The sequence below is a fragment of the Rhyacophila brunnea genome, unplaced genomic scaffold (genome assembly GCF_057557595.1).
Source record: "Rhyacophila brunnea isolate RB1 unplaced genomic scaffold, BYU_Rbru_1.0 scaffold_3, whole genome shotgun sequence".
NCBI classification, from domain to species: domain Eukaryota; kingdom Metazoa; phylum Arthropoda; class Insecta; order Trichoptera; family Rhyacophilidae; genus Rhyacophila; species Rhyacophila brunnea.
The window spans coordinates 38777218-38801248 of NW_028232965.1; the positions used below are offsets into that span (position 1 = coordinate 38777218).

Sequence of the window (24031 nt, forward strand, 5' to 3'; positions counted from 1 at the left end):
AAACAATCATAATATTCTAAAAGAACATGTCAATTAATTAAGCTGAGATTATAAAAAACAGTTGTCAAGTGCTTGTATAAATTGTTTAGAATATTATTTGTTGAGGATACAAAAAAACGATAATATGTATTACTTAAATTAACAAAAATCAATAGAAAATTCCTTTAAACGGCACTGTCTTCTCACCCCGGCTACAGCCTTCAATATCCTTTTTAACAATATATTCTTAAACGCTAAGACAATTCTCAGTCATGTCAAAAAGAACGACTTTTTTATGGCAGTAGTAACTGTTTTAATTTTTTTGACTCACTCATGTTACAAAGTTTATCATTTCTCTTCTTTACAATAATAGCCTGATCGTTATTTTTCCTATCGCTAAGTAAGGGTTCAGCCGTTTCGTCCCTGGATATTTTGTCTTTACTATATGCGACAACGCTAGAGTGATAATTTTTCTTACCATCCACCATATTTTCCTTCGATGTCGGATACTTTCCTTTGTACTTGGGATCTTTATCTTTTCTGTGATTAGTGGCAGCTTGGTCAGAATTATGCGAAGATAGTTGGGAATTCTGCGACTTCTTCATTACATTTAATTTATTTTTCATATTAATATCATTTTCAAATGAGGAAAGCGTCTGCGTCGCGATCTCGTGCGAATTAGCTTGTATTCCAACGTCGCAACTCGTTTTGCTGTTTCGAGAATGATTTTTACCAGCAGACATACCCGAGTAAGAACTTTGAAGGGCGAGCGGACCGAGTTCAGAGCAATAAGAATCAAACGAGGAGCCGAGAGAATTTTTAAAATTAGCAGAGATATTCTTGCTCACATTTGCATCAGAAGAACGTTTCTTTCTGAAAGTAGTCATTTTCATACTTTCATCTTTGTTTTTGGACGGCGCTTTAGTATTTTTTACGAGACGTTTAATTTTAGTTCGCCCACTTTGGCGGGACGACCTACGACTAGATTTACTTTTTGAACTACTCTTGCTGCCTCGGACGTCTTTAAAGCAGTCCTTCCGGAAAGAGTTCTTCGCTATCTTCATATCTCCACTGGATATTGGATCCAATTGGTACTTCTTCACGCATGCCAGCTGTTTTGCACCCGCCTCATCATCGGAGTCTGTTTGATATTCAGTTATATTCAAACCATTAGCAGAACTATTTGTACCGATATCGTCCAAAATAATATTAAGTTGACTGTCTCTTATTTTGAAAGAAGCAGCTGAACCATTGTCTTCGTCTGATGTGGTAGTGAGGCCCTGATTTTGTAGAAATGGAAGAATAATTTTACCGCTTGCAAGCAGTAGATCTGGATTGAAACCTGATATAGCCCGACGTCTGCTCGAAGAGCCCGGCATTTCTTTGTGACGTCGCTCTTTGGTGGATGACATATTCAATATATGGGTTCCCATTTGACTTTCAACAGAAGTAGTGCTCTCTTTTCTGGTATATATAGTTGTGTTTTTTTGATGCCTTCGCCTGGATGACTTGCTGTGGGGCTTTGGTCTTCTTCTGGTCGCTACTTTAGTCTTCATTTCAGCAATTTTAACAGATAATTGACTGTCCAGAGAATTACGTCTCGACTCAACTGATACATGTCGCAGACTGAAACTAATCTGAGAATCCTGCAACAAATAAAAAAAAATCAGGTACTGCTAAGAATGTTAAAACTATACAAGCAGGGCTCGAATTGGGCAGGAGTGCACCGGAGCGCCGTTCCGGTTCGTGAAATCGGTAAAGTCTCCGCTCCGTCTCGTGGAAAAAATAATTTGACCATCTGAGCTAGACAGGACTAATACACTTATTTTTATAAAATTTGATGACTATGTTAATATCTTCAGAAAATTGTCGAGCGCTCCGGTTCGTAAACTTTTCCATTTCGAGCGCTGTATACAAGCAATGACTGCGACATCATAGCAGCCATCATCGGAACTAAAAATTCGCCGCTCATTCATTTACTTATCTATCCCTACCTCCACTTAACACTGAAGTGATATAATGTCACCTTTAGGTGTCTCTAGTGCTGATTTTTATTCCACAACAGTTGTTTGAATGGTCTATTGTGAGTAGAGATTATTACAGATACATACAAGGGTTGTCCAAGAATTAAAAACCTTTATTATTTAAAAAATCAGGAAACTTTATTTTTATAAAAAAAAAGCATACGAAATTTTAGGTACATATCCCCACTATTTTTCGACGTAGTCCCCATTACGATTGATGCACTAGGTCCTTGATTCCCTTGTCGTAGAACCCGCCGCCGCCGTCCTCAAAGATGTTCTTATCTCTTCCTCCACGTCCTCATCGGTCTCGAAGCTTTTTCCGGCCAAATGTAAATTCAGGTAAAAAGATGGAAATAACTCGGCCCCAGGTCGGGGCTATGAGCAGGATGACGGAGGACATCCCATTTGAATGAGTCCAAAATGTTCAAAAACACATATCGTCGTTGAAACTAGAAAATTGTGTAACTCCAAAAACACTACTTTACAGGAGAGACAAAAAACATTATGGTTTCCTATACAAATGTATGGTTTTGGAGTGAAATCATCCATGATTTAACAATGATACAATTTTTCTGGAATTACAAAATTTGCAAGACGGATAGATATTATCAACGGCCACTAGATGGCATTCAAAGTCAATTTTCGATTAAAACGGAGTTACACAATTTTCTAGTTTCAACGACGATATGCGCTTTTCACACGATTTTGTTTGTGAGCTTCTGCCAGCATTTTGGGCACCCAATGAGCACACCTTTGCATACCCCAATTTTCCCCTCAAAATTGTTTGTATGGTAGACTTACTGACGTCTGAGATCAAAATTTTGAGCTCACGGACTGTCAAATGGCGATCTTCACGAACTTTATCATTGATTTTTTTTCAACAAAACGTCACTAATTGAGGACCTCCTTCCTCTCCCCTCATTATAAACACTCATTCTACCACTCGAAAACTCAGTACACTACTTCCTGACATTCCGCTAGTTCATCACATTACCATAATTGGATGTGAGACGACAATGGATTTCAACAGGGTGGATTCCTTCCTGGTTGAGAAACCGAATGATTGAATGCATCTCGCAGGCCGCGGGATTCGACAGCGGAGCGTCCATCTCGAACGGACGCAAAGGTCATACTGAAGCAGCTACCGAGCCTGCTCACCATTCGTTCTGAAGAGAGGAAGTCTATGCTACACGTCAGTGCTGCCATCTTTTGAGAAATAACATCTGCATCGCCAAAAATGAATAAAGGTCTTTAATTCTTGGACAACCCTCGTACATATTATGTAATTATATTATGGATGTATAATAAATTTCTACATGGCATTCCAAAGTACTTTGACCAAAAATATATAAAGAAATAAGATTTAAATAGTACCTAGGTAACCAATACAATATTATACAGGAATACTAATTCCAAATTGAATTATCCGGGAAATAGATTTTCTCATTGGGATAGATACTGGGGCCAGTAAATCAAAGAGTCAAGTGTATGGACATTTCAAAATTACCTGAGAATTTCTTCTCGGTGCATTATTGGATGAATGACTATGAGAATATTGCACTCCTGTCAATGCTCCTCTTCTTTTGACAAACCTCGGGAGGTTATTGGCCCAAGTGGAACTGAAGTCGTGACTGGCAACAGAATTCAGTTCAAAGTTCAGGCCAACAGGATCGGTGTGTGTGTTGTGGAAAGAAATGGACATCCGACCCTGGTTGTGCAACTCTTTGCGACGGGCAAAAGCTTGAGCAATCAGCTTATGCTTTTGAAGTTTGACAGGTTCTTCAATTTCACATCCGCATTTCCTGTAACATTAAAAACAAATTGATAATGAATAAAAATTAAAAACACTTCATCCATTCTTCACTAGACTCCCTTCCAAGTCTTTATAGTGATACATATTGAGTTGTGCGTTTGAATTTTCTGACGATACATTGATTCATTGAAGTGTAATTCGCTGTAAGGTAAAATTATTACTGATTCAGTCAATATGTCAAACAATGACTCAGTTAAAAATCTACTAAATCATAATGACCTTAATTACTCAACAGATATAGATAAAAATAATGGAATCTTCTCATGAAGCAAAGAACGACGTTGGTTGGGTCTAGATTATCAGCCTCATAACAAAAACATTGAATTATATATTTTTAAACTCATACATACTTTCTGATAAATCTTTTCCAGGTGTCGACTGTGGCTGAAGTCCATGTCCAACTGGCCATAAGGGCTGCGCTAAAGAACAGGCAGAGTAGCTGGAGTTGTAACATGGCAACACTCGGTCTGGACATTTGAACACATTCGCTGGGATCAGAACCGTGGTGCATTGCTGTTAGCCGACATCTAAAATTTATAGAAAATTTAATGACCTCTAAATAAGAACCTCATATTATTGATATGCTGAATTTGTGAAGTGACACCTTTTCTTGAACCTATCATATTTAGGTTCAAATTCAGTGCAAATATTTTTCAAAAAAAAATCTAATACTAAAAAACACGAAAGTGTAAACAAATATAATTTTATTCATTTTCATAAGCTAACATTACAAATTATAAGTTTAAAACATTCACAAGATGGCATGAAAGATTTCTGTTATTATTGCGTTTTTATTAAATTATAAAAAAATGACTCATAAAAGAAAGCAATTCAATGAATATTTGTCGAGGAACGTTTTTTTTTTTAAATTTAGTACACAACAATTGAAACAATTATTATAATAGCATGTATTTGACGGCAGTACGTTTTGGTCGCCGCGGAGGATTTCGGAACATTAGTGTATAGAAAATTAATAATTGGTTCCTTAATTAGTGTATTGGTTTAACGGTATGCAATGTATTAGAATAACTATTATAAATTGTTTTTTTTTTATAATTTTATTTTCTTTTCTATTGATAGCTATTAATTGATAATTGATATTATTATATTGATAGATATTAATTGTTAACTTGATAATTATTATATTGAGGGTTTCTTATATCCATCGACCGTGTTAGTCTAGGATCAACGAGTTCAGGCAATACACAATTCATATAAATCTTGTCACTTGTGATGTGAAGAGTAATATTGTTTTTATTATTCAATGAAATAGGTTCTTACCTCAATATATGTTTTACTTGAGTTAAATAATTACTAATAAATGCCTAAGGTGATTCCATTCAATTCAACTCGGCATTAAATATATTAAATTCTAAAAGTTTTGTACTATTTCATTTGAGTCGTTTTATGCGATCCTGGTTTCGCCTTTCGACATCGTCAGGATGCGCACTCCTCAAATATACACTGACAACGAAAGCAGCTAATTCTCACTTAACAATAAATTAATACAATAAAGTAAGGTAAAAACTTTATCACCTACCTATTAAGTCAAAGTGCACAATGAAAAATTTAACAAACAATTAATTATGAATAGTTGAATTGTGGCAGTATGAAAAAAAAAGATTTTACCACAAACCATCTGAAAAATACATACATCATAAAACATATACGTGATTTTGTGCCCCAAAACACTTATTTTATTATTATTTTGACGATTAGGAAAATTATGACACATGTTTCAGTGGCCATTACTATGACAGCATTCGAAGACGTATTTTACTTTAAATTTTCTACAAATTTACTATTTGTGACATAAACCACTTAAGATCGATAATAAATAGACCTTGAAAAATAATATTATTTTGTTTCTATTGATAATGCCAATAAACATACTCCTGGATACGTCCCTTTGAAAATAACAAAACATGGCGACCCAGGTACATAAAAACTGTATTAAGTACATGCAAAGTTTTTCAAATCGTTTAAAGCCCAACCAAGTAGGTATTTATCAAAATAATTAAAGTCCACCTATATTTTATCTAAACTGCTCAAGTCCAAAATAATTTTTTTTATAAATGTTGCACCGAACGAATACCTTTAGGACTTCTTTGTAGCCATCGTGGTTATAAGATTCAATTATCTTACAATATCTCACATGCTGCAACCATTTGTATTACAAGATAATAAATAATATAATATAACTACATTTTTCTCAGTTTGACATTCACTGGTATTTTATGATGTTTGATTTGTCAACACAAATTATAACACCTGGTCTACGTCATGTGGTCTTGCCAATTTGATTGTTACTGCAATGCGAGTAAAGGTCATTTTTCTATGAGTTAAAATACTGTTCGCGACGGATAAAATTTTGGAAAAAAAAGACGTCCTCACCCGTTGAAATTCAGAAGCCTACTAAGGTTAGAAATGAGAAATTAGAAAAACTATATGGATTAATCGATCAAATGGTCTCTTTTTGTTAATTTTGCAAAATAATTATATATCTAAATTGTCTGAAAATAGGATAAATACATGAAAACGTACGACGTGTTTTGGTAATATAGCGTCACTAATTGTACCGAATTTATAGGGTTTTATTTATTTTTTCATTGTTAATTATTATTTATAGTATTACGGAAATGTTATATTATAATAAAAAAATATTTTTATTGTGCAGTATATATTATTTTGTGAGAAAAAATCATTCAAAATTGGCTGATGTATACTCAAACTAAAATGGCTTTAAAATCTTTATTTTTCTGAAATTAAAAAAAGTACGTGAGTTAATCAATGAAATGTATTGTTTTACCCATTTCTTTCATACAATATATACCTGCAAAACTATTATTAAGTTCAAAAATTCACTGTGGCGTGACAGTCGTTTTGGCCAATTTCGAAAACAGGACCGACTATTTGTCATTTATTTTAAAAAGTAAAGCGAATCAGAAAATTTTAATGACACAAAAAGTGTTATTTGAATATTATTTATTAGATTTTAAATAAATAAAGTGTTTATTATGTGTCAATTCGTGTTAAACGTCCTTGCCATTTCCACGATTCTGAGAAGACAGGAAAAAACGGGTCCAATGGCCTTAATGTATGTTAAAATAATACTTACACCAAATATAAGTGGAAGCTGTCATACCAATCTCTAGAGTTTCGAAATTCGTACGCATGACAAATGAAGGTTGCTCCACTGAACACAATTATCAATACGGCGGTCACTGCGCATCTCATGATAGTTTCTCGAATTTTACTGGAAGCCCGCACAGAAATAATGTCTTTGCTTGACGTGCGTACCGATATCAGAGTAAGCAGACCTAAATGGAATATACAAACATTTTGTGTTAATATGACGATTAAAATAAATAATCAGCCATTACTTAAATTTAGAGATGGTGCGTTTCTCAATTTTGTTGTAAATTACGTTAAATATCTGATTTCAGCTGCCTAAAGTTAAGCAACTCTTGAAGCGGCTTACTTTACATAGGTATGATGCTCGATGGTTAATAAAATGCTTTTGTAAGAGATACATACATAGTTATCTATTTAAGTTTGAATTTTTAACCTAATTTGACATCTTTGCATCTGACCCTAAAAAACTTTACGCTCTATTGATAGAAATAAACTCAAAACCAATACTTACAGGATCAACACTCTCCCTACGCATAGAGTAAGCATGAAAAACAAAGTACAAGATCATAAAAGTTTCACATATGCATCAATCTGTTTGCACAATACATGCGCCTACTCTCATTCTAAAGGAAACTTGTTATATGTAATTTCGCTATAACAGAATTGAAAAATTATTTCGTAAACAATTCACAAAATAAAAATTTGATTCAGACTTTTTTTAAATATGAAAATTAGGCAGTGAGGCAGCAATATAACAGGAAATCAAACAATATATTTTTCGATATAAGGAAATTCAGGTTAAGAAACGTTCAAGAATGAAAATTTATATTAAACGAGATTTAGATAATACGAGGGTGGGTCAATAATTCCTTAGAAAAAAGCATTAAAACAGTTTTGATTTTTGTATTTTTTTTTTATTTCTCAACATAATCTCCTTGGAGCTCAATACACTTGGTTAGACGTTTCTCAATTTTTTTTAAACCGTCAGAAAAATAAGTTTTCGGAAGGTCCTCAAAATAAGCATTTGTCCGATCGATGACTTCTTCATTTGAAAAAAAACGTTGTCCACTTAGCTATTTTTTTAAGTTTGGGAAAAGGAAAAAGTCACTGGGGGCTAAATCTGGCGAATACGGTGGGTGGTCGACCAATTCGAACTTCAATTCTTCAATTTTAGCCATTGATCGTAAACATGTGTGAACACGGGCATTGTCCTGATGAAAGAGGATTTTTTTCCTGTTTAAATGAGGCCGTTTTTCTTCAATTTTGTTTTTTAGCTGGTCCAATAAAGATGCATAATAATCCCCTGTTATTGTTTTTCCTTTTTCCAAATAGTCAACGAAAATAATTTCACGTGCATCCCAAAATACAGTAGCCATAACCTTACCAGCTGATTTTACGGTTTTCGCCTTCTTTGGACATGGTTTGCCTTCGCAATCCACTGCTTTGACTGTTCTTTCGTCTCGGGAGTATAGTGGTGTATCCATGTTTCATCTACAGTCACAAAGCGACGAAAAAATTCATCCGGATTGCGTTGCATGAGCGACAACAGGGCTTTAGTGGCCACCACCCTTTGCGTTTATTGTCGACTGTGAGCAAACACGGCACCCATCTTGCAGAAATATTTTTCATGCCCAATTTGTCATGTAAAATAAAAATGACGCTACCTTTTGAGATCCCTGTAACCTCAATTATCTCACTCAACTTTAATCTTCGGTCACTTAACACCATATCGTGGATTTTATTGATCATTTCTGGTGTAGTCACCTCTACAGGACGTCCTGAGCGTGGTTCATCCTTTGTTGATGTACGACCACGTTTAAATTTATTTAACCAGTTATAAATAGTTGCAAGTGAAGGAGCAGATATGCCGTGAACTAAATCCAACTCATTTTTTATTTCGTTTGCTGTTAACCCTTTTATATTAAAATGTTTAATAACAGCTCTAAACTCAATTTTCTCCATTTTCCATTTTTCCATTTTCCACAAGCAAATTTTTTTTTTAAATGTATGAGAAACACACAACAACCCGACCAATCTGATTGAAACTTCGCAGCATACTGAATCGGTAGTGCCGCTGCATGAAAACAAACCGCTTACAGTACTAGTCGCGCCACCTGTCGGCTTTTCTAAGGACTTATTGACCCACCCTCGTATTATATAATCTTGGCTGGTAAATGTAGTACTACATCTACATATACTAAATTAATCAGGCATATTTTGTCACCCTTTTTTTAAAATAATATCAATTTCTAGAACTGAAGTATTAATATGTTATCTAGTCTGTAATTTGGAGGGCACAGCACCAAGACACGGGAGTGGATATGTTTTCTGGAGACGGCCAAGGCCCACATCAGGTTGTCATGCCATGGATGATTATGATCGATCTTGGTTCCGATGAATTATATAAAGTAAATACTTAATAATAATAAAATATACATACCACGAGACAAGAAGTAGCCTCCGATCAAGAGAACAGCAGAAATGGGTCCCAGGAGAAATCCAGCTCTCATAGAATGGTTCAAATATCCAACAAAACAAATTCCAGTGATACTGCTCCCATCAATTTCACAAACGGCCATTGTTGATATTGTCAACACCAATGGAAGTGACCAGGCCACAAGATGAAAATAAGCACCTTTTTTATCAATTCTCTCTTGAATTTTACCTAAAATTGCAAAGACCATGAAAAATATGCTGTTTGTAAAATAGCCAATATAAAAGTCTGGTATGAAAGCAGTAGTCACGTGTCTTACGCAAAACTTTATTGTTATAATTAATAGTAGTAAATATATTATCTACTGCCGCTGTCATATGTCTCAATATTCTGAATGGTTAGCTTTATAATGGGGCCAGCTTGTGTCGGGGTCAGTGATAGTCAGGATATTTTTGAAGACAGATCACACTGAAGAGATTTTTAATACAATATAGTATGGTTGCACATAATTTGGAATGTCATGAAAACATAAAAAAAATGATTTATTATTTAAAACACTAATATTATTTTTAATTTATATTGAAAATAAAAATAATTACCAAGAGCCTTAAAACTCATGTGCCAGGCATATGTAAATATAACAAACCATACACATGCAGCCATTAGAAAGTAGTATACCTAGAAACAATAAAAATTACATTAACCCAACGTATTAACTGAACTGAACCAACTGAAACAACAGTTTTTCAGCTGTATATATATTTTATGAAATCTGTTTATCTGAAATTATGAAATCTTTAGACATTTTCATTTAAACTTCTGACTGCCGTAAAAAAATGACAGTAGGTACCTGTAAGCCGAATATAATTTGTGAAAAGATTGTTTTTTTAATTAAATTAACAATAAATCATATTAACTCGTCAATTATTATATTTTGTTGTAAGCGAAAAACAGTTTTTGTTGAAAAAATGGATTTAGGATAGATTTGGATAAATAATGTCAGTGTCATATTTTAAAATTAGTTGATTAGATGGAATAATGAACTAACGAGATATTCAAGATAACAAAAAAATATATATCCATGCTTCTTTCAGAGTTTTGAATTTTTAAATGATTTTTTTACTCGATTGGCACTCCATAAGTGTAGAATATGAATATCACACAGCACCTCCAAGAATCCCCAGTCCCCAAGAATCAGTCACCAATCTTCTTGATGCCGGCAACCCGTAATTGCAGATAGTATTGTGGGTTTTCAGGATGTCTCAAGTTTACTTGAAGGTATTGGGTAAGTCATGTCCCACTTCGCTTTAAATAATATAATTCACAAATAAACTTCCGTGGATATTTTTATTTGAAAACTTACCAGCACAAAAATGATGACGCACGATAAGTTTTCTCCAGCGGATGGTTCCCCTCTACGCCTTGTCCCATCCTTGGAACAGACTATATCACCTTGAGACTCAAAAGCGAATTGCGCCAGCCAGCTAAAAATGGTTCAAATATAAATAATGGCAAGTCGAACGCTTCCGCTTACTTCACACAACTTAAATAAGTTTTAAATGGGTACCCTATCGACGATATCATGTAGCATCCGTTCACATAGAAAATGACCAGGGCCGGATATTTGCTGGCACTTCGCCAATCCACAACGAAAGTTGCAACAGTAAATAGATTCAGGGCGAAGCCTACGGACGCTCCCCATAATATCAGTCGTCGGATTTGATGATGCTCGTCTTCTGTGTACAGCGGGTCACGGCAAGGCAGGCCACATCCAGACATACCTATAAAAAGTATGCACCAAATATGGTGAATAAGGTTTGTGATAGAAATAAAAGCAAAAAATTTAATTTCTTTACACCGTGTTAATAGAACACAAATGTATCCTGAATAAAAACAGATGTAAGTATTATTTGAAGACATTGTAAACTCACATCACATTTTTAGAGCCTTTTACGCATATGTCATGTTTCCCAAAGCAATGATAAATATTGCATAAGGGCAGGGCACTCACCAAAATACATACAAGTTTTAAGTGAACTAGTAAATCTAATGTAAAATTTCATAATATACTGTTTTTCTGATGAAGAATAAATCCATTTACTCCACTGATAACTGCATAATATACCAACGGTGAGCCACCTGTTGGAAGGAGGTAAACAATTCATATCCAAAACGCCAATAGGTAAATCGGGTTGGTTTTTTTTAATGTAAAAGCGACATCCAATCAGTGTACTTTGAAATATGTTGCATGCGACATCAGGCATGTTCTTAGTTACATGTGTTTTGTAAATGCCAACAAAGCCACATCGACAAATTCGATACATTGCAGTCGCGACGAGTTTGTATGTGCGTCCTGGCTTAAGTCTTCGCCACCGTCTATACATACGGAATATACAGTCGAACTTGGTTATTACGGGGAAGATGGGACTGACTGAATTTGCTCATTATAAGTGTTACTCGTTATATCAGAGTAAGTATTGTACCTATTGACATCACAAACCTTGGATTTTTTACTTATTTCAACCATATGCGTGGATACTTTTTCAATATTGTCGGCAAAAACACCAATTAGGTAGGTAATTAACTAGTGTCATAAACGTAATGCATGCGATCCCGGCGGCATCCTGTCCGGTCGGATTTTATTGCTTAGGGTAGAAATATTTTTAAAGGATCGACACATTGACAGTTTTAAGAAAATTTTTGCTCAATATATCTGATAAGTTGCTCGTTATAACAGTGAATAAATGTATGGAGAAAATCATAAAGTAAAATGTCAACGAATGTTTCCTCATTACATCCGAGATCTCGCTATACCCGTGATCATAATAACCGAGTTTGACTGTATTGAGGAATGATAAAAAATTCTCTTACCTTCATAGAAGTGAAGTGGTATATCCGTATGAACGAGGGGGGGCAAACACTTGCTAGTTGTGTTAAATTTCATCTCTCTAACGTCGCTGTCACATTTTGATGGAAACGTGGAAGAGTTGCATTTTAAGAATTCGGGAAAAATAGACGTATTGTAAACAAGTTTACAAGGCTCCATGATGATACGGCACATTTCCATGGAAGGCAAATAAACCATGTCCTCTCCTTGGATATTCTCACATTTCGGCATGAACGTTGCACAAAGGAACGGTTGAATCACCGCCCAGCATTTCGGAATATGCCTGAGAACCGCAAACTGCTGTAGTTTCTCGTGAACTTTCTCCTGACTATAACTGTACGTTAAGTGTAGGCTGGTGTGAGGATATGGAAGCTTTGATCCTAGACAATGTCCGACTTTAACCGGTTCGCATTTTGCTTTTCGAACGCAATGCACCAAAGTCATCTCCCTTCCTTCGTACCATGATTTATTCTCCTTTCCTTTTTTGGTCATTCGGTAGTTTGGTGTACCGACGATAGGTTCCAAATGTGTGTCGTCCGTATCCAACTTTATGAAATTGTTACTATCTTTCTCAGTGTCCAGTAAACTTGACACAGGATCGAGGACCACAAACATGACCAATATGAACTGCAAATACACAGCCATCCTGTAACAATAGAAAAAAAAACATAAAATACCGTTAGGAAAATGGATGTAGGGAAATCACTTTATATTTTTTTATTACAAAAGTACATACACAGATAATGAGCTCTTTTTTTTAATTAATTTCGAGCTAAACAAAATTATTGAGTGGAGTTAATATTATTGTCATTTTGAGATGCAAATCATTGTATAAGAAATCATGTGAATGACGAATTTAGTAAATAATTATTTATTATCAGTAGTTTTTAAATTTCTTTATTAATTAAAGCCCTCTGAATATCGTTACTGAAGTTTACAATTAGCTGTGTCTATGACACGTTTTAGGATATTTTTGGGAAATGGTTAAATCAAAATCCTTTATTTATTCCACATGTAACTTTATTCAGAAAAGGATGGTTGTTATAAAATTTTACAAATCTTTATTTAAAAATATAAATAAACGTATCACAAGAGTATTCATTTATTTAGCTTCTCATTTCACAAACATTTTACAGATTTTTAAAAACAAACTAACATCTTACGAAAAAATTCAGCAAAATCCGCCCGGGGAATAACATAATTGGTCGTGGTCCAACTCAAACACGGAGCAGCTCAACTCGAAACAGACAGTATCGGTTCCGCGTAATCTGTGTGCATTCTGGGTGCAGCCATTATCAACTCAAACAGAATTGAAAACAAGAAAACAATCAATTAACAAAAATCCAACAACACACTATTTCAATATAGACAACATTATAATGTATCTCACCTATCATCGGTAGACAGCTGCGTGATTGTTGATTCACTGTGTTGGTGTACAATTCCTTCGCCTTTTTTTATAAGATCTGATACATGCTAATGACAAAATTTGTAATCATTCTAATCATCGAATATCAGCTGGGCTTTATTTTTAATAGAATCGTCACAATATAAGATAATATAAGATAAAATAAATTAAATATTTGCTGATAATCATAAACCACAGACAGGAAAAACATTTAATATTATTTAACAACCGTAATAAAAAAATGTTCTCCAAATGCCTACCAAATAAAATAGAAACATTGTTAGGTACTTCAAATTTATTTCCGTGACCATGCATTCTGAAATTTAACAATATGTACTTATTCGCAAAATGCTACAATACAAAAATAACAAATTATACAGAAAGTCAAGATAAAAATTCACCATGCATCAAATTCATATAGAAATTAATATCTCCCATTATGTTTTGTTATCATTGTGTGACCACAATAAATATTTTTGAGGTGATACAAAATATGCCAAGAATTACTTATGCCCAGAAAAATGTACACTATAAATCGTCGGTATTTTGTAAAAAGGGCGAATCAACCATTTTGGAGAAATCAAGATTTTAATGAAAATACAATATGTACCCGTATCTCCACAGGAAAGTACTTAAAAACGATAATTGTAAGGGGAATATATATATATATAATATATAGTATTACGAATAAAAAGCGAATGTGACATATAAGGCCTTTTAAAATATTATATAATAATGCCTATGTCATATTCTTTCTAAGCTTTATTATAAACTTGTTAGATATTCATAATCATCTACAGGTAATAAACAAATAAATGTCAAAAGTTAAAAATCCTTCTCCTGTAAAATAGCATTTTGGTTAATTCGCCTTTTTTACAAAACACCGACGAAATGTTGCCATAAAATAGATCAGTATGGTAGGTACCAACAGTCAAAGTTTACCAGCTTCTTCATTTATACACAGCGATGCTGTAACAAGATTTATCATTGTTTATGCACAGAAAAAAGACGATACCGAGGTAAAACTCAATAAAGTGCAATAATTTAAACATTGCACTTAATAACTCTGATATAATGATACTGTACACCAGTATGCCATATATATTTAATTATTGTGAGATATTGCTATGATTTGATAGATTGGACAGAAAACAAGACATAGTCGGTAGGGCACCAGACAAGATTAAGCAATGTATTATTGTTGATGCGAGTACATTTCACAATAGCAAAAGTAACGATAATCATATTTTTCATGCCCAATTTCTGCGCACTAAAACAAATTGTGGATGCCGTTATAATCCTTAGTTGATAGCACCTACTATAAATACCTATTTATAATACAATAAATTAAGAGTTACTAGATAATATTTGAACCTATTTTCAGCTGCAGATAAATGAAAAGAATCACTAGAAAGAAAATTTATTTCATAAATCAATATAATTAATTATAACTGTACTTTCAATGATTGAAATTATCAAATGTAAAGCTGGAAACCCATTATGAATGCGCAGCACGGCTTAGCTCGTAATAAATCCACCTCCAGTGAACGGCACGGCACTCAAAATAACCAAAATTAAACATTTTAAACAATCCCCTGTACATATCAGTTTTACTGGCTGCAATTTATGCTAATGAGGAAGAGGTACAGTAAAACCTCGTTAGTAAGAACACTGATAATTCGAAATTCGCCGTAATTCGAAATTTTCCTGAAAAAAAAGTCCCTTGAACATTATTTTCATATAAAACCATACTTTTAATTCGAATTTCGTAATTCAAAATGATTTCAGAGTCCCTGGCATATAAAAAATTCAATAAATCGTAATAAAGTACACTATTTGATGAGCCAGTCATTGAAAATTGTGACAGACTTTTCTTAAAACATCAAAAATTACTTATTTTATGATGGTAATAAAAATAATCCTGACATTTCATGACCCAATCACATCTATCATCAGAAACGAAATTGATGCAAATCAAAAAAAAAAAAATTCAAAATTTTAATATTTTCCCCCCATACATTTCATAATTCGTAATTCGAATTTTTTTTCGATTTTCGCTCCCATGGAATTCGTATTAACGGGGTTTTACTGTATATAAGAAAAGGAGGAAATTTGTAAATTCTATCGGTTTTTTCCTAGACTCTTTCACATAATAGTGCTCATTCTTGATTATGAAATAAGAAACACATGAATAAAACTATCCCCAACCGCGGTTCAAATCAGACTGGCTATTCAAACGGAAACGGATTTTATTTTCGGGGAAGCATTTGAGCCGTTTCATTCTTCTACCGGTCTGAACTGAGCCACGCTGAGCGCTCAATACAGGATACGTTCCATCCAATGACATGCAAAACAATATGGCCTGTGCTGCACGGTTCCGACCGTTCATAATGGGTTTCCTGTTAAAGAGTGACCCCTGAAAAATTCAAACACAATATTATTATCATTATATAGATCAAAAACTTTTCTGCAAATATTTCAAGTCGGAAAATAAACCTACAAAAAAAAATACAAGATTGGTACAGCGAAAAGAATCAATTTACAATAAGTCATTTATTTCCGATTTTAATTTGTCACATTACTAATTTCCATTAAATATATTTAAACATAGTATAGAACACATTGCCAAATTTTAAGAGAAATAATGCCATTCGGCAACTGTTTTTTCATTCAAACCAAAAAAACTTTTATGAAAATATTAAAATTCTATAACTTATAACATGTTACATCTTAATATCTCCTTTAACGCTAGGCTCACACCTATATGGAAATCATCAGTCATAATAAGACAAAGACACATACCCCTCAACATTTCATCTTTCCTTTTTCGAACAAAGACAAGAAAAACAAAATTCTTATGGAAATCTGAACATGAATGTTCAAAGCTAAACGTTCCAATAGTTCTATAATTTTACATTAAGATAATACAAGTGTGGGCAGATAGACTGCGACAACTATAACTTGAGAGCCAGCAGTTTGGAGAACTGATAGCTCACAATATCCACATCCCTACGTGACACCTCAGTGCTTTCTGTTATAATTGTCGCAGTTTAGTATATTTTTATTAATGTGCTGATGGGGAAGAATGATTCTGCTGCAAATATTTTCTTTAAATATACATTGTAAATCATTATAAGTAAACCAATTATTTTACCTATACTAATTTGAGTTAAACTAAATATCATTAAATCCTTAAAAAAATAAACAAATCATTCAAAGTTTTGATTACTGAAGGAAACAATTGAATGACAACAAATAGTTGTCCGAACAAGATACTGTCATTAGGCCAACTCTCAAATACCCAACAGGTAGCACCCGCGTTAACCTAGGTGGCTATCTTTGTATAAATATGAAACCGTGGGTCGCATGGTCAAATCCGTGGATGCTCAAAAAAAATGCATTTTTAATGTGTATTTGATCCAGTGAATGTACCCAATGGATTGGATGAATGGCTAACAACCATTCCTTGCATAAAGTCTGTTAATATAACCTAATATGTGGATGCCCATATATTCCTGTTTAGGAATGTCAATGGTAATTTAAATGAGACACCATAAGATGGTTAAAATATTTAGTTGAATTTGTTAAGATGATAAATGGACAATTTTGTGCAGGGGTGGGACATCCAATTCATTTAAAAAGAAAATACCATAATTCCATTACAATATTAACATATTATCACCATACTACCTTTAACTCATAAATCCCATTTAGGTTAAAAAAAAAAAATGATTTTCATTGAATATTTTATAACTTTTTTTTAAATTCAAAATTTCAATTAAAATGGTGGTTATAAAAATGTTTTGTGGATTTATGAGATTTACAAGATAGACTGATGATAATAATATGTACATTTCAGGTAAATGTATTTATATTATGTTATCGGTGCACACAATAATTATTTTATACCTTCTAAATGTGACGGCAATATGTATATTGTCTAACAGGAATTTAAGGATAAATATTTTTTGTTTTTTAATGTTAGAGTGTCAAAAACGTGACGGAATATAGACAGGGTGGTTTATGTGACGATGGGGGGGAGGTTAAAAATAGTCAAAATCGCGAATTCATATATGACCGGCCCCATTGATTAGCCAATATGCGCTATTCCGTCAGTGATACAGACAGTTGTATCCTCAGGCTCGAAATACCTACTATGTCAAAAAAAATTGTGTAATCAACTATGTAATAGGCTGAATATTTTATTTAATTATTCGATAAAATCTTTCAGTAATGTTAATGTTGAAACCTTTATCGTGAGTCAAGAATTCATTGAGGAAGGAAAACAATTCTAAATAAAAAGTTGTTTACTGAAGAACTGAAATGCAAAGTTATCCTAAGATTTAGATTCAAGTAATGCTTTTGCATTGCACGATTTAGTTTCTGTAAAATTATACTTTTACAATTAATATTTATGTATGGGTCCCGAAAAAATCGTAAGCCATTCGTGAGCCTAATACTACAAGGTTCTAAGTGTTCGTCCTTGAAAAAACAAACCCAACAAAGAAGTAGTATTCTAAGCTGCCTCATTGTTACTTTTGTTTCTCCAAGGACAAACACTTAGAACCTTGTAGTTCTCCACTCGCGCATTGTCCTAATCGTATTTGGCACTTCTGTCGCATAAGTTTGCTGACCCCTCGGCCGTTGGTTGAACTAAAAAAAAAAAAAAATTGTATACAATTGCAAATCAATTAAGCACCCATAAATCCACGATAGCAGGTCCCAGATTTGAATCCTTGGTCTGGCAAATACACATATTGTTTTTCAATCGTCAATGTATGGACTTAATGGGTCAAGCAAATGGCTAACATCCAATTCTCATAAAAAAAAAAAAAAATCTGTTAATACAGCCCATATGTGGAGTGCACTATTTATGTCGGATCTTAAAAGCCTACCTTCACCCTTCGCCACTGCATCCTATTAGGGTCGCACATGGTCAAAAGAAAAAAACACAATGCTGAGCTGTACTTCTGTACGAAAATTGCAACCCACTGTATGAAAAACAATACTGGTACAAAGAGAGTAATGTTGAGCAATCCACTAGAATCCTGAAGAGGCAGAACAAAGCTACCGATGACTGCTGTATACTTGGGGTAGCAAACTGGAAAGCAGTTATCATAGACAAAAACAGGTGACAAGAGTTTTTAATTTACAAAAATCGTGGAAACACCTGTTCAAAAATACCACCAATATGGCACCATACTAATTTAGACACGCCATGAGTGAGAAAATCTCAAGGTAAGTACTAGAAGTGGACAAGAAATAGCGGTCAACTAAAATATTGTTTAATAGTAAGTTTTATTTTACAAACACAAAAATGACATGCCCAAAAAAAATACTTGAACATTTGATATTGGCTTTTAAAATGTATAACTTGCTCTCATTCAATTGTTCCCTTCAATAACTCAAATATTGAAAAACGAATAAACTTTAGGAAGTCATATCGCAGATCACAATTTTAAGATTTCACTTAGTCCTTAAAAAACTTACGCTAAAAATAGTTCTTTCAGTCTTTAGAAAGACCTGTAATCATTAGATTGTGATCACATACTCTGCCGACTGACTAACTACCACACAAAATGTATGAAGATAGTCTAAAACGTCCATTTCTAATAGTGGTTATTTCTAGCAGGTCGGCGGAAAGGTCGCGAAGAAGAGGAACGACCTCTTCCTCGACTTCTTCTCGCAGGTGCCCCCCCGCGACCTCTTTGACCGCGGAATCCGTTCATTGAATTATTTCTATCATTTTGGTCATTTTCTGAGGAATTCCAACCTCCTCCTCCACTCCGAGGAGCATCACCTCGGAAGCGGTGAGAATCATTTCTCCGGTTGTCTCCTTCGTGACTGTTGTCATTGTCCGAGTTCCTGTGGCCTCCTTCCGAGTTCCTGTGGCCTCCTTCCGAATTCCTGTGGCCTCCTTCCGAATTGCGATTATCTCTGGATGAGAAATTCCTATTGCCAAAGTTATTCTGATCCATAGAATTGTGAAAATTACCCCTGCCTTGATCATGAAATCCGTCCCGTTTACTGTTTCCTCTGTGAAAACCGCGATCAGAGTTGGAATTGAAATTTCTATTGTGAGTAGGTAAATAATTTCCATCGTGATCCAGGAGAGTCACTCGCTCGGGTTCATTGTAACTCTGGTTTTGGCCATTGTTAAAATTGTTCCTACTGTCCGTGTCGAAACTGGTTTCCGAATCGGGTTGATAATCGGAATACTGCATTTCCGTAGCGGAATTGTTAAGACCCCCGGGAGAGTTGAATTTTGTCGGGGTATTTTCCATAGACGTATCGGCGAAAGGGGTCGATCTCATGTCCTGATCTTTGGGGGCTTCCGGTTGATACGAAAACTGAGATGATTTGTTCTCTTCATCCTCGTCATTCTCATCTATGTAAGGCATAACCTCCTGCAATTCTTCAATTTCACCTGATGCTATAAACTTTTTCAAGGCTTCGGGGCCCTCGGCAAACGCAGCCTGTAATCGAGATCCGGGTTCCACCGGAACAAGCTTCCCATAGACAATGATCGCGGAGGGCGCTATCTGCTTCAGCGGCACCACTCCCGGCACCGTCTCCACCAGAGATTGGGCTACTACTTCTGGAGAATCTTCGTTCCACTGAGCTTGGAAATTGCGAGGGATTGGTTTGCTGTATGGAACCTTTTTGCCTTTTTTGTCAGCATCGGAGGGTATCACGCTAGTATCCAAATCGAGACCCGGAATGGCTTTGTCGGACGAGGTGAATATTTCGACTTTGTCTTCTGGACCCATCCCGGGTATCGCGGCCGGCTCATCCAGATCCTGCTCATCCTGAACGCCCGGCGGCAGAGTGTTCAGATTGTATTTGTCCCTCATGAGATCGCCCGGCCGGTTCCTCGTCCAAAATTTTGAGGTGTGGTCATTGGACCCCGAGCAGAGGATGTGACCGAGCGGGTGCCAGGCGAGAGTCCACACAATGGACTCATGGGCGTCTTCGATGCAGCCCACCTCCTTGTCAGTGCCGACGTTCCAGAAAAGGATTGCACCGTCGGACCCGCCGGAGCAGAAGAGCCCCTCGTGGGTGGGGTGCCACGCCACGCTAGAGGCTTCTTTCTTGTGACCCCGAAAAACTTGAAGCTCTGTACCCATCTTGCGAATGTCGAACAACTTCAATAGATGATCACGGGATGCTGTGATCAACCAGTTTCCGTTGTCGTTCCACTTCAAATCCATCACTGTAGATTTGTGAGCGTGCAGCGTCGCCAGAGCTTGGCCAGATTTGGGATCCCACAGCTTGATCGGTTGCTGGCTGTCTTTGCTTCCTGACACTATGAGGGATTTTGTCGGATGCCACTGCACGCACTTCACGTCGGAGCCATGCCCTCTCAGAATCTTTTCCTCTTGACACCGATAGAAGTCGAAGATTCTCAACGTCCCATCGTCGGAACAAGTGACCAACTTGGCATCGGACGGACTGAAACTTATACCGCGCACTGCTTCTTTGTGAGCTTGAAACATTTTAACATTGTTCATATTGCTCTGCCAATACTTCACATAGCCGGAGTGGTCCCCGGTAACCATCCAGCCTTCGCCCCGCGACCAGACCATGGATCGCACAGGGGTGTCGTGAGCCTGCAAAATTGTTTCAAAGTTGAACGTCAATCCATTCCACAGGGTGAATTCACCCGAAGATGCGCCGGTGACCAACCGTCGGCCTTCGGGCGTCCAGGCGACGGCAAAAATTGGACACCTGACTTTATTAGTTGCGGTCTTGACGAACCTGGTGGTGACAGCATTGATGGGGTTGTCCGGATAAGACGGAGGCGGCAGCAAATCCGGCGTGTACATGACGTCGGGCTGCAGAGCGTACCTGTCCCGCCAGTCCCTTTGCCAGACGCGGCACTCCAGGGCTTTTATAATGGAAGCGTTATAATCTACAGTTTTTCTCATTACCGATTTGCGAAGTCGCTTTCCGTCGAAGTCATCCTGAGTCATCGGAGCTTGCGGCGGACCGCGCATCGGATAGCCGTAAGGCCGCACATTGTGACGGCCGCCGCCACGACCGCCCTGCATCCCCATGCCCATGGGGGGCCCCATGCCGGGAGGCGGCATGTTCATATTCGGAGGCGGATGCGAAAACTCCATGGCGATTTCCTTCAGATACCTACATTACAAACGAAACATTCACCTGATAAAGCTAAAATGGATAAACACTGACAGCGCCCTGTGGCGTTGGTTTCGCCGATGTAAAATGTCCTTACCTTTTGTCGTTATTTCTTTAGTGTGCGACTGGAACGTCTGAAGAGAAAACCTTTCAGTTCGTATAGTCCTTCAGTATGCAGCATTTTTTCAATCGCGTTTCATAACTTGGCTGTTTATTAAAAACAAAAAAATGCAAAATACACAAAACGCCATAACCCTTCTAATCGACTAGCGTTGGACGATATTCCATAAACAATTAAAATTGATACACATAAAGGAAAAACCAGTGCTGCCAACTGTCGTTGACAAATAATTTACCCCATAGACTAATATACTTTTTATTTACCCTTAAAACAAAAAAGAATATTTCTTCCGGAATTAAAAAAGGCTTTAAATTAATTTTTTCGTTCTCATATCATTCACTGTTGAGGTGAATCCTTTTTTGAATGTCCTAGTTATAGGTACTTATTTTCTCGAGCGGTCCAGCGCTCGAAATGGAAAATTTTACGAACCAGAGCGCTCGATAAAATTACGAAAATATTAACATACCTAGTTATCCATTTTTATGTGTATTTATTTTTAAAAAAGGACCTAGGTATGTTCTATTTTTTTGTTATATTATGGCCTATCTAGCTCGGACTATATTTTTGAACCAATATATTATATTTATCAAAATTTATGATAATTATCTAGTATTCATATCGTCATTATCATCATCATCTGGATTAATCCACTGTTGGATGAAGGTTATCCCTACTTGATTCTACTTTTCTTGGTGATAGAAATTGCTATATTATATATTTAAAAATCGTGTTTTTATATACCTACCCATTTATATCATCATTATCGTCATTAACCAGTATCAATCCACTGATTGTATCTCTGTCGGTCATATGAATTGCTGTATTTATCAAAATCGGTGATATTATATTTATCATATCTACATATTCATATCATCATCATCAACCAGGATCAATCCACTGCTGGATGAAGGGTTCCGCAACCTGATTCTACTACTATCGGTTTAACGAATTTGTGATATTATAACTATTTCTATCATCCTTATCATCTTCGACCTGAACCAATCCACTGCTGGATAAAGGCCTCCCATAGCCTGATTATACTCCTTTCTGTCATATGAATTGCTGTATTTATCCAAATCGGTGATATTAGATTTATCTACATATTCATATCGTCATCATCATCAACCAGGATCAATCCACTGCTGGATGAAGGGTTGCGCAACCTCTATTATACTATTATCGGTTTAACGAATTTATGATATTATACCTATTTCTATCGTCTTTATCATCATCGACCTGACCCAATCCACTGCTGGATAAAGGGTTCCGCAACCTCTATTCTACTTCTATCGGTTTAACGAATTTGTGATATTATACCTATTTCTATCGTCTTTATCATCATCGACCTGAACCAATCCACTGCTGGATAAAGGCCTAATTCTACTCCTTTCTGTCATATGAATTGCTGTATTTATCAAAATCGGTGATATTATATTTATCTACATATTCATATCGTCATCATCAACCAGGATCAATCCACTGTTGGATGAAGGGTTCCGCAACCTAATACTACTACTATAAGTATAACGAATTTGTGATATTATACCTATTTCTATCGTCCTTATCATCATTGACCTGAACCCATCCACTGCTGGATAAAGGCATCTTTAGCCTGATTCTACTCATTTCTGTCATTTGAATTGCTGTATTTATCAAAATCGGTGATTTTATATTATATCTATTTATAATTCCATTATCATCATGAGCCTGAATCAATCCACTGGTGGATGAAGGCCTCTCTAAGTTATTTGTATTTCTGTTGGTCATATGAATTACTATATTTATCAAAATTGCTGATATTATATTTACCCATTCATAATATCGTCATTATCATCATAATCATCATCATCATCATCATCATCATCATCTGGATTAATCCACTGCTGTATGAAGGCCTCTCTAAGCTGATGCCACACCTTTGGGTCTTATAAATTCCTATTCTAATCAGAATTGATTTATTCCTCTCAGATGTATATATTGCTTCATTGTTTATCAACTTTTCTTTCGATATGAATGTCCCGCACCGACATTGAAACAAAATAATGTTAAAAATTATTTTTTACATTGCTTATGTACCTTCTTCTACTC

At 35.6% G+C, this 24031-nt stretch overlaps 2 protein-coding genes across 5 annotated transcripts; both read right to left on the bottom strand.

Annotated features, from left to right (window-relative positions):
- Positions 1-137: 137 nt before the first annotated feature.
- On the bottom strand, positions 138-22131 carry smo (smoothened, frizzled class receptor). Of its 4 annotated transcripts, XM_085953152.1 has the most exons (11): positions 21920-22100; positions 21612-21822; positions 12257-12918; positions 10953-11166; positions 10749-10869; positions 9985-10063; positions 9392-9616; positions 6935-7136; positions 4167-4343; positions 3511-3805; positions 138-1625 (listed from the first exon to the last, which is right to left on the bottom strand). In XM_085953152.1, the coding sequence occupies exons 2-11, from the start codon at positions 21641-21643 to the stop codon at positions 273-275; spliced, it is 3360 nt and encodes a 1119-aa protein (XP_085809278.1). In that variant the 5' UTR covers positions 21644-21822; positions 21920-22100; the 3' UTR covers positions 138-272. The 4 variants fall into 4 exon arrangements, with proteins under 4 accessions (XP_085809278.1, XP_085809279.1, XP_085809281.1 ...); XM_085953153.1 differs by lacking the exon at positions 21612-21822 and having other exon boundaries at positions 21920-22131; XM_085953155.1 differs by lacking the exons at positions 21612-21822; positions 21920-22100 and adding an exon at positions 13429-13674.
- On the bottom strand, positions 17449-21608 carry Wdr33 (WD repeat domain 33). The gene has a single exon (XM_085953157.1). The coding sequence runs from the start codon at positions 21606-21608 to the stop codon at positions 19290-19292; it is 2319 nt and encodes a 772-aa protein (XP_085809283.1). The 3' UTR covers positions 17449-19289.
- Positions 22132-24031: the final 1900 nt, after the last annotated feature.

Bases quoted from the DNA above. Each gene is read 5' to 3' on its own strand.
- smo (XM_085953152.1), bottom strand. From the start codon at position 21,643: ATGACTTCGACGGAAAGCGACTTCGCAAATCG. The intron at 7,137-9,391 runs GTATGTATATTT...TATTCCATTTAG, and splicing joins AGGCTACTTCTTGTCTCGTG to GTCTGCTTACTCTGATATCG. The intron at 3,806-4,166 runs GTATGTATGAGT...TTAATGTTACAG, and splicing joins TGGAAAAGATTTATCAGAAA to GAAATGCGGATGTGAAATTG.
- Wdr33 (XM_085953157.1), bottom strand. From the start codon at position 21,608: ATGAGAAAAACTGTAGATTATAACGCTTCCATTATAAAAGCCCTGGAG.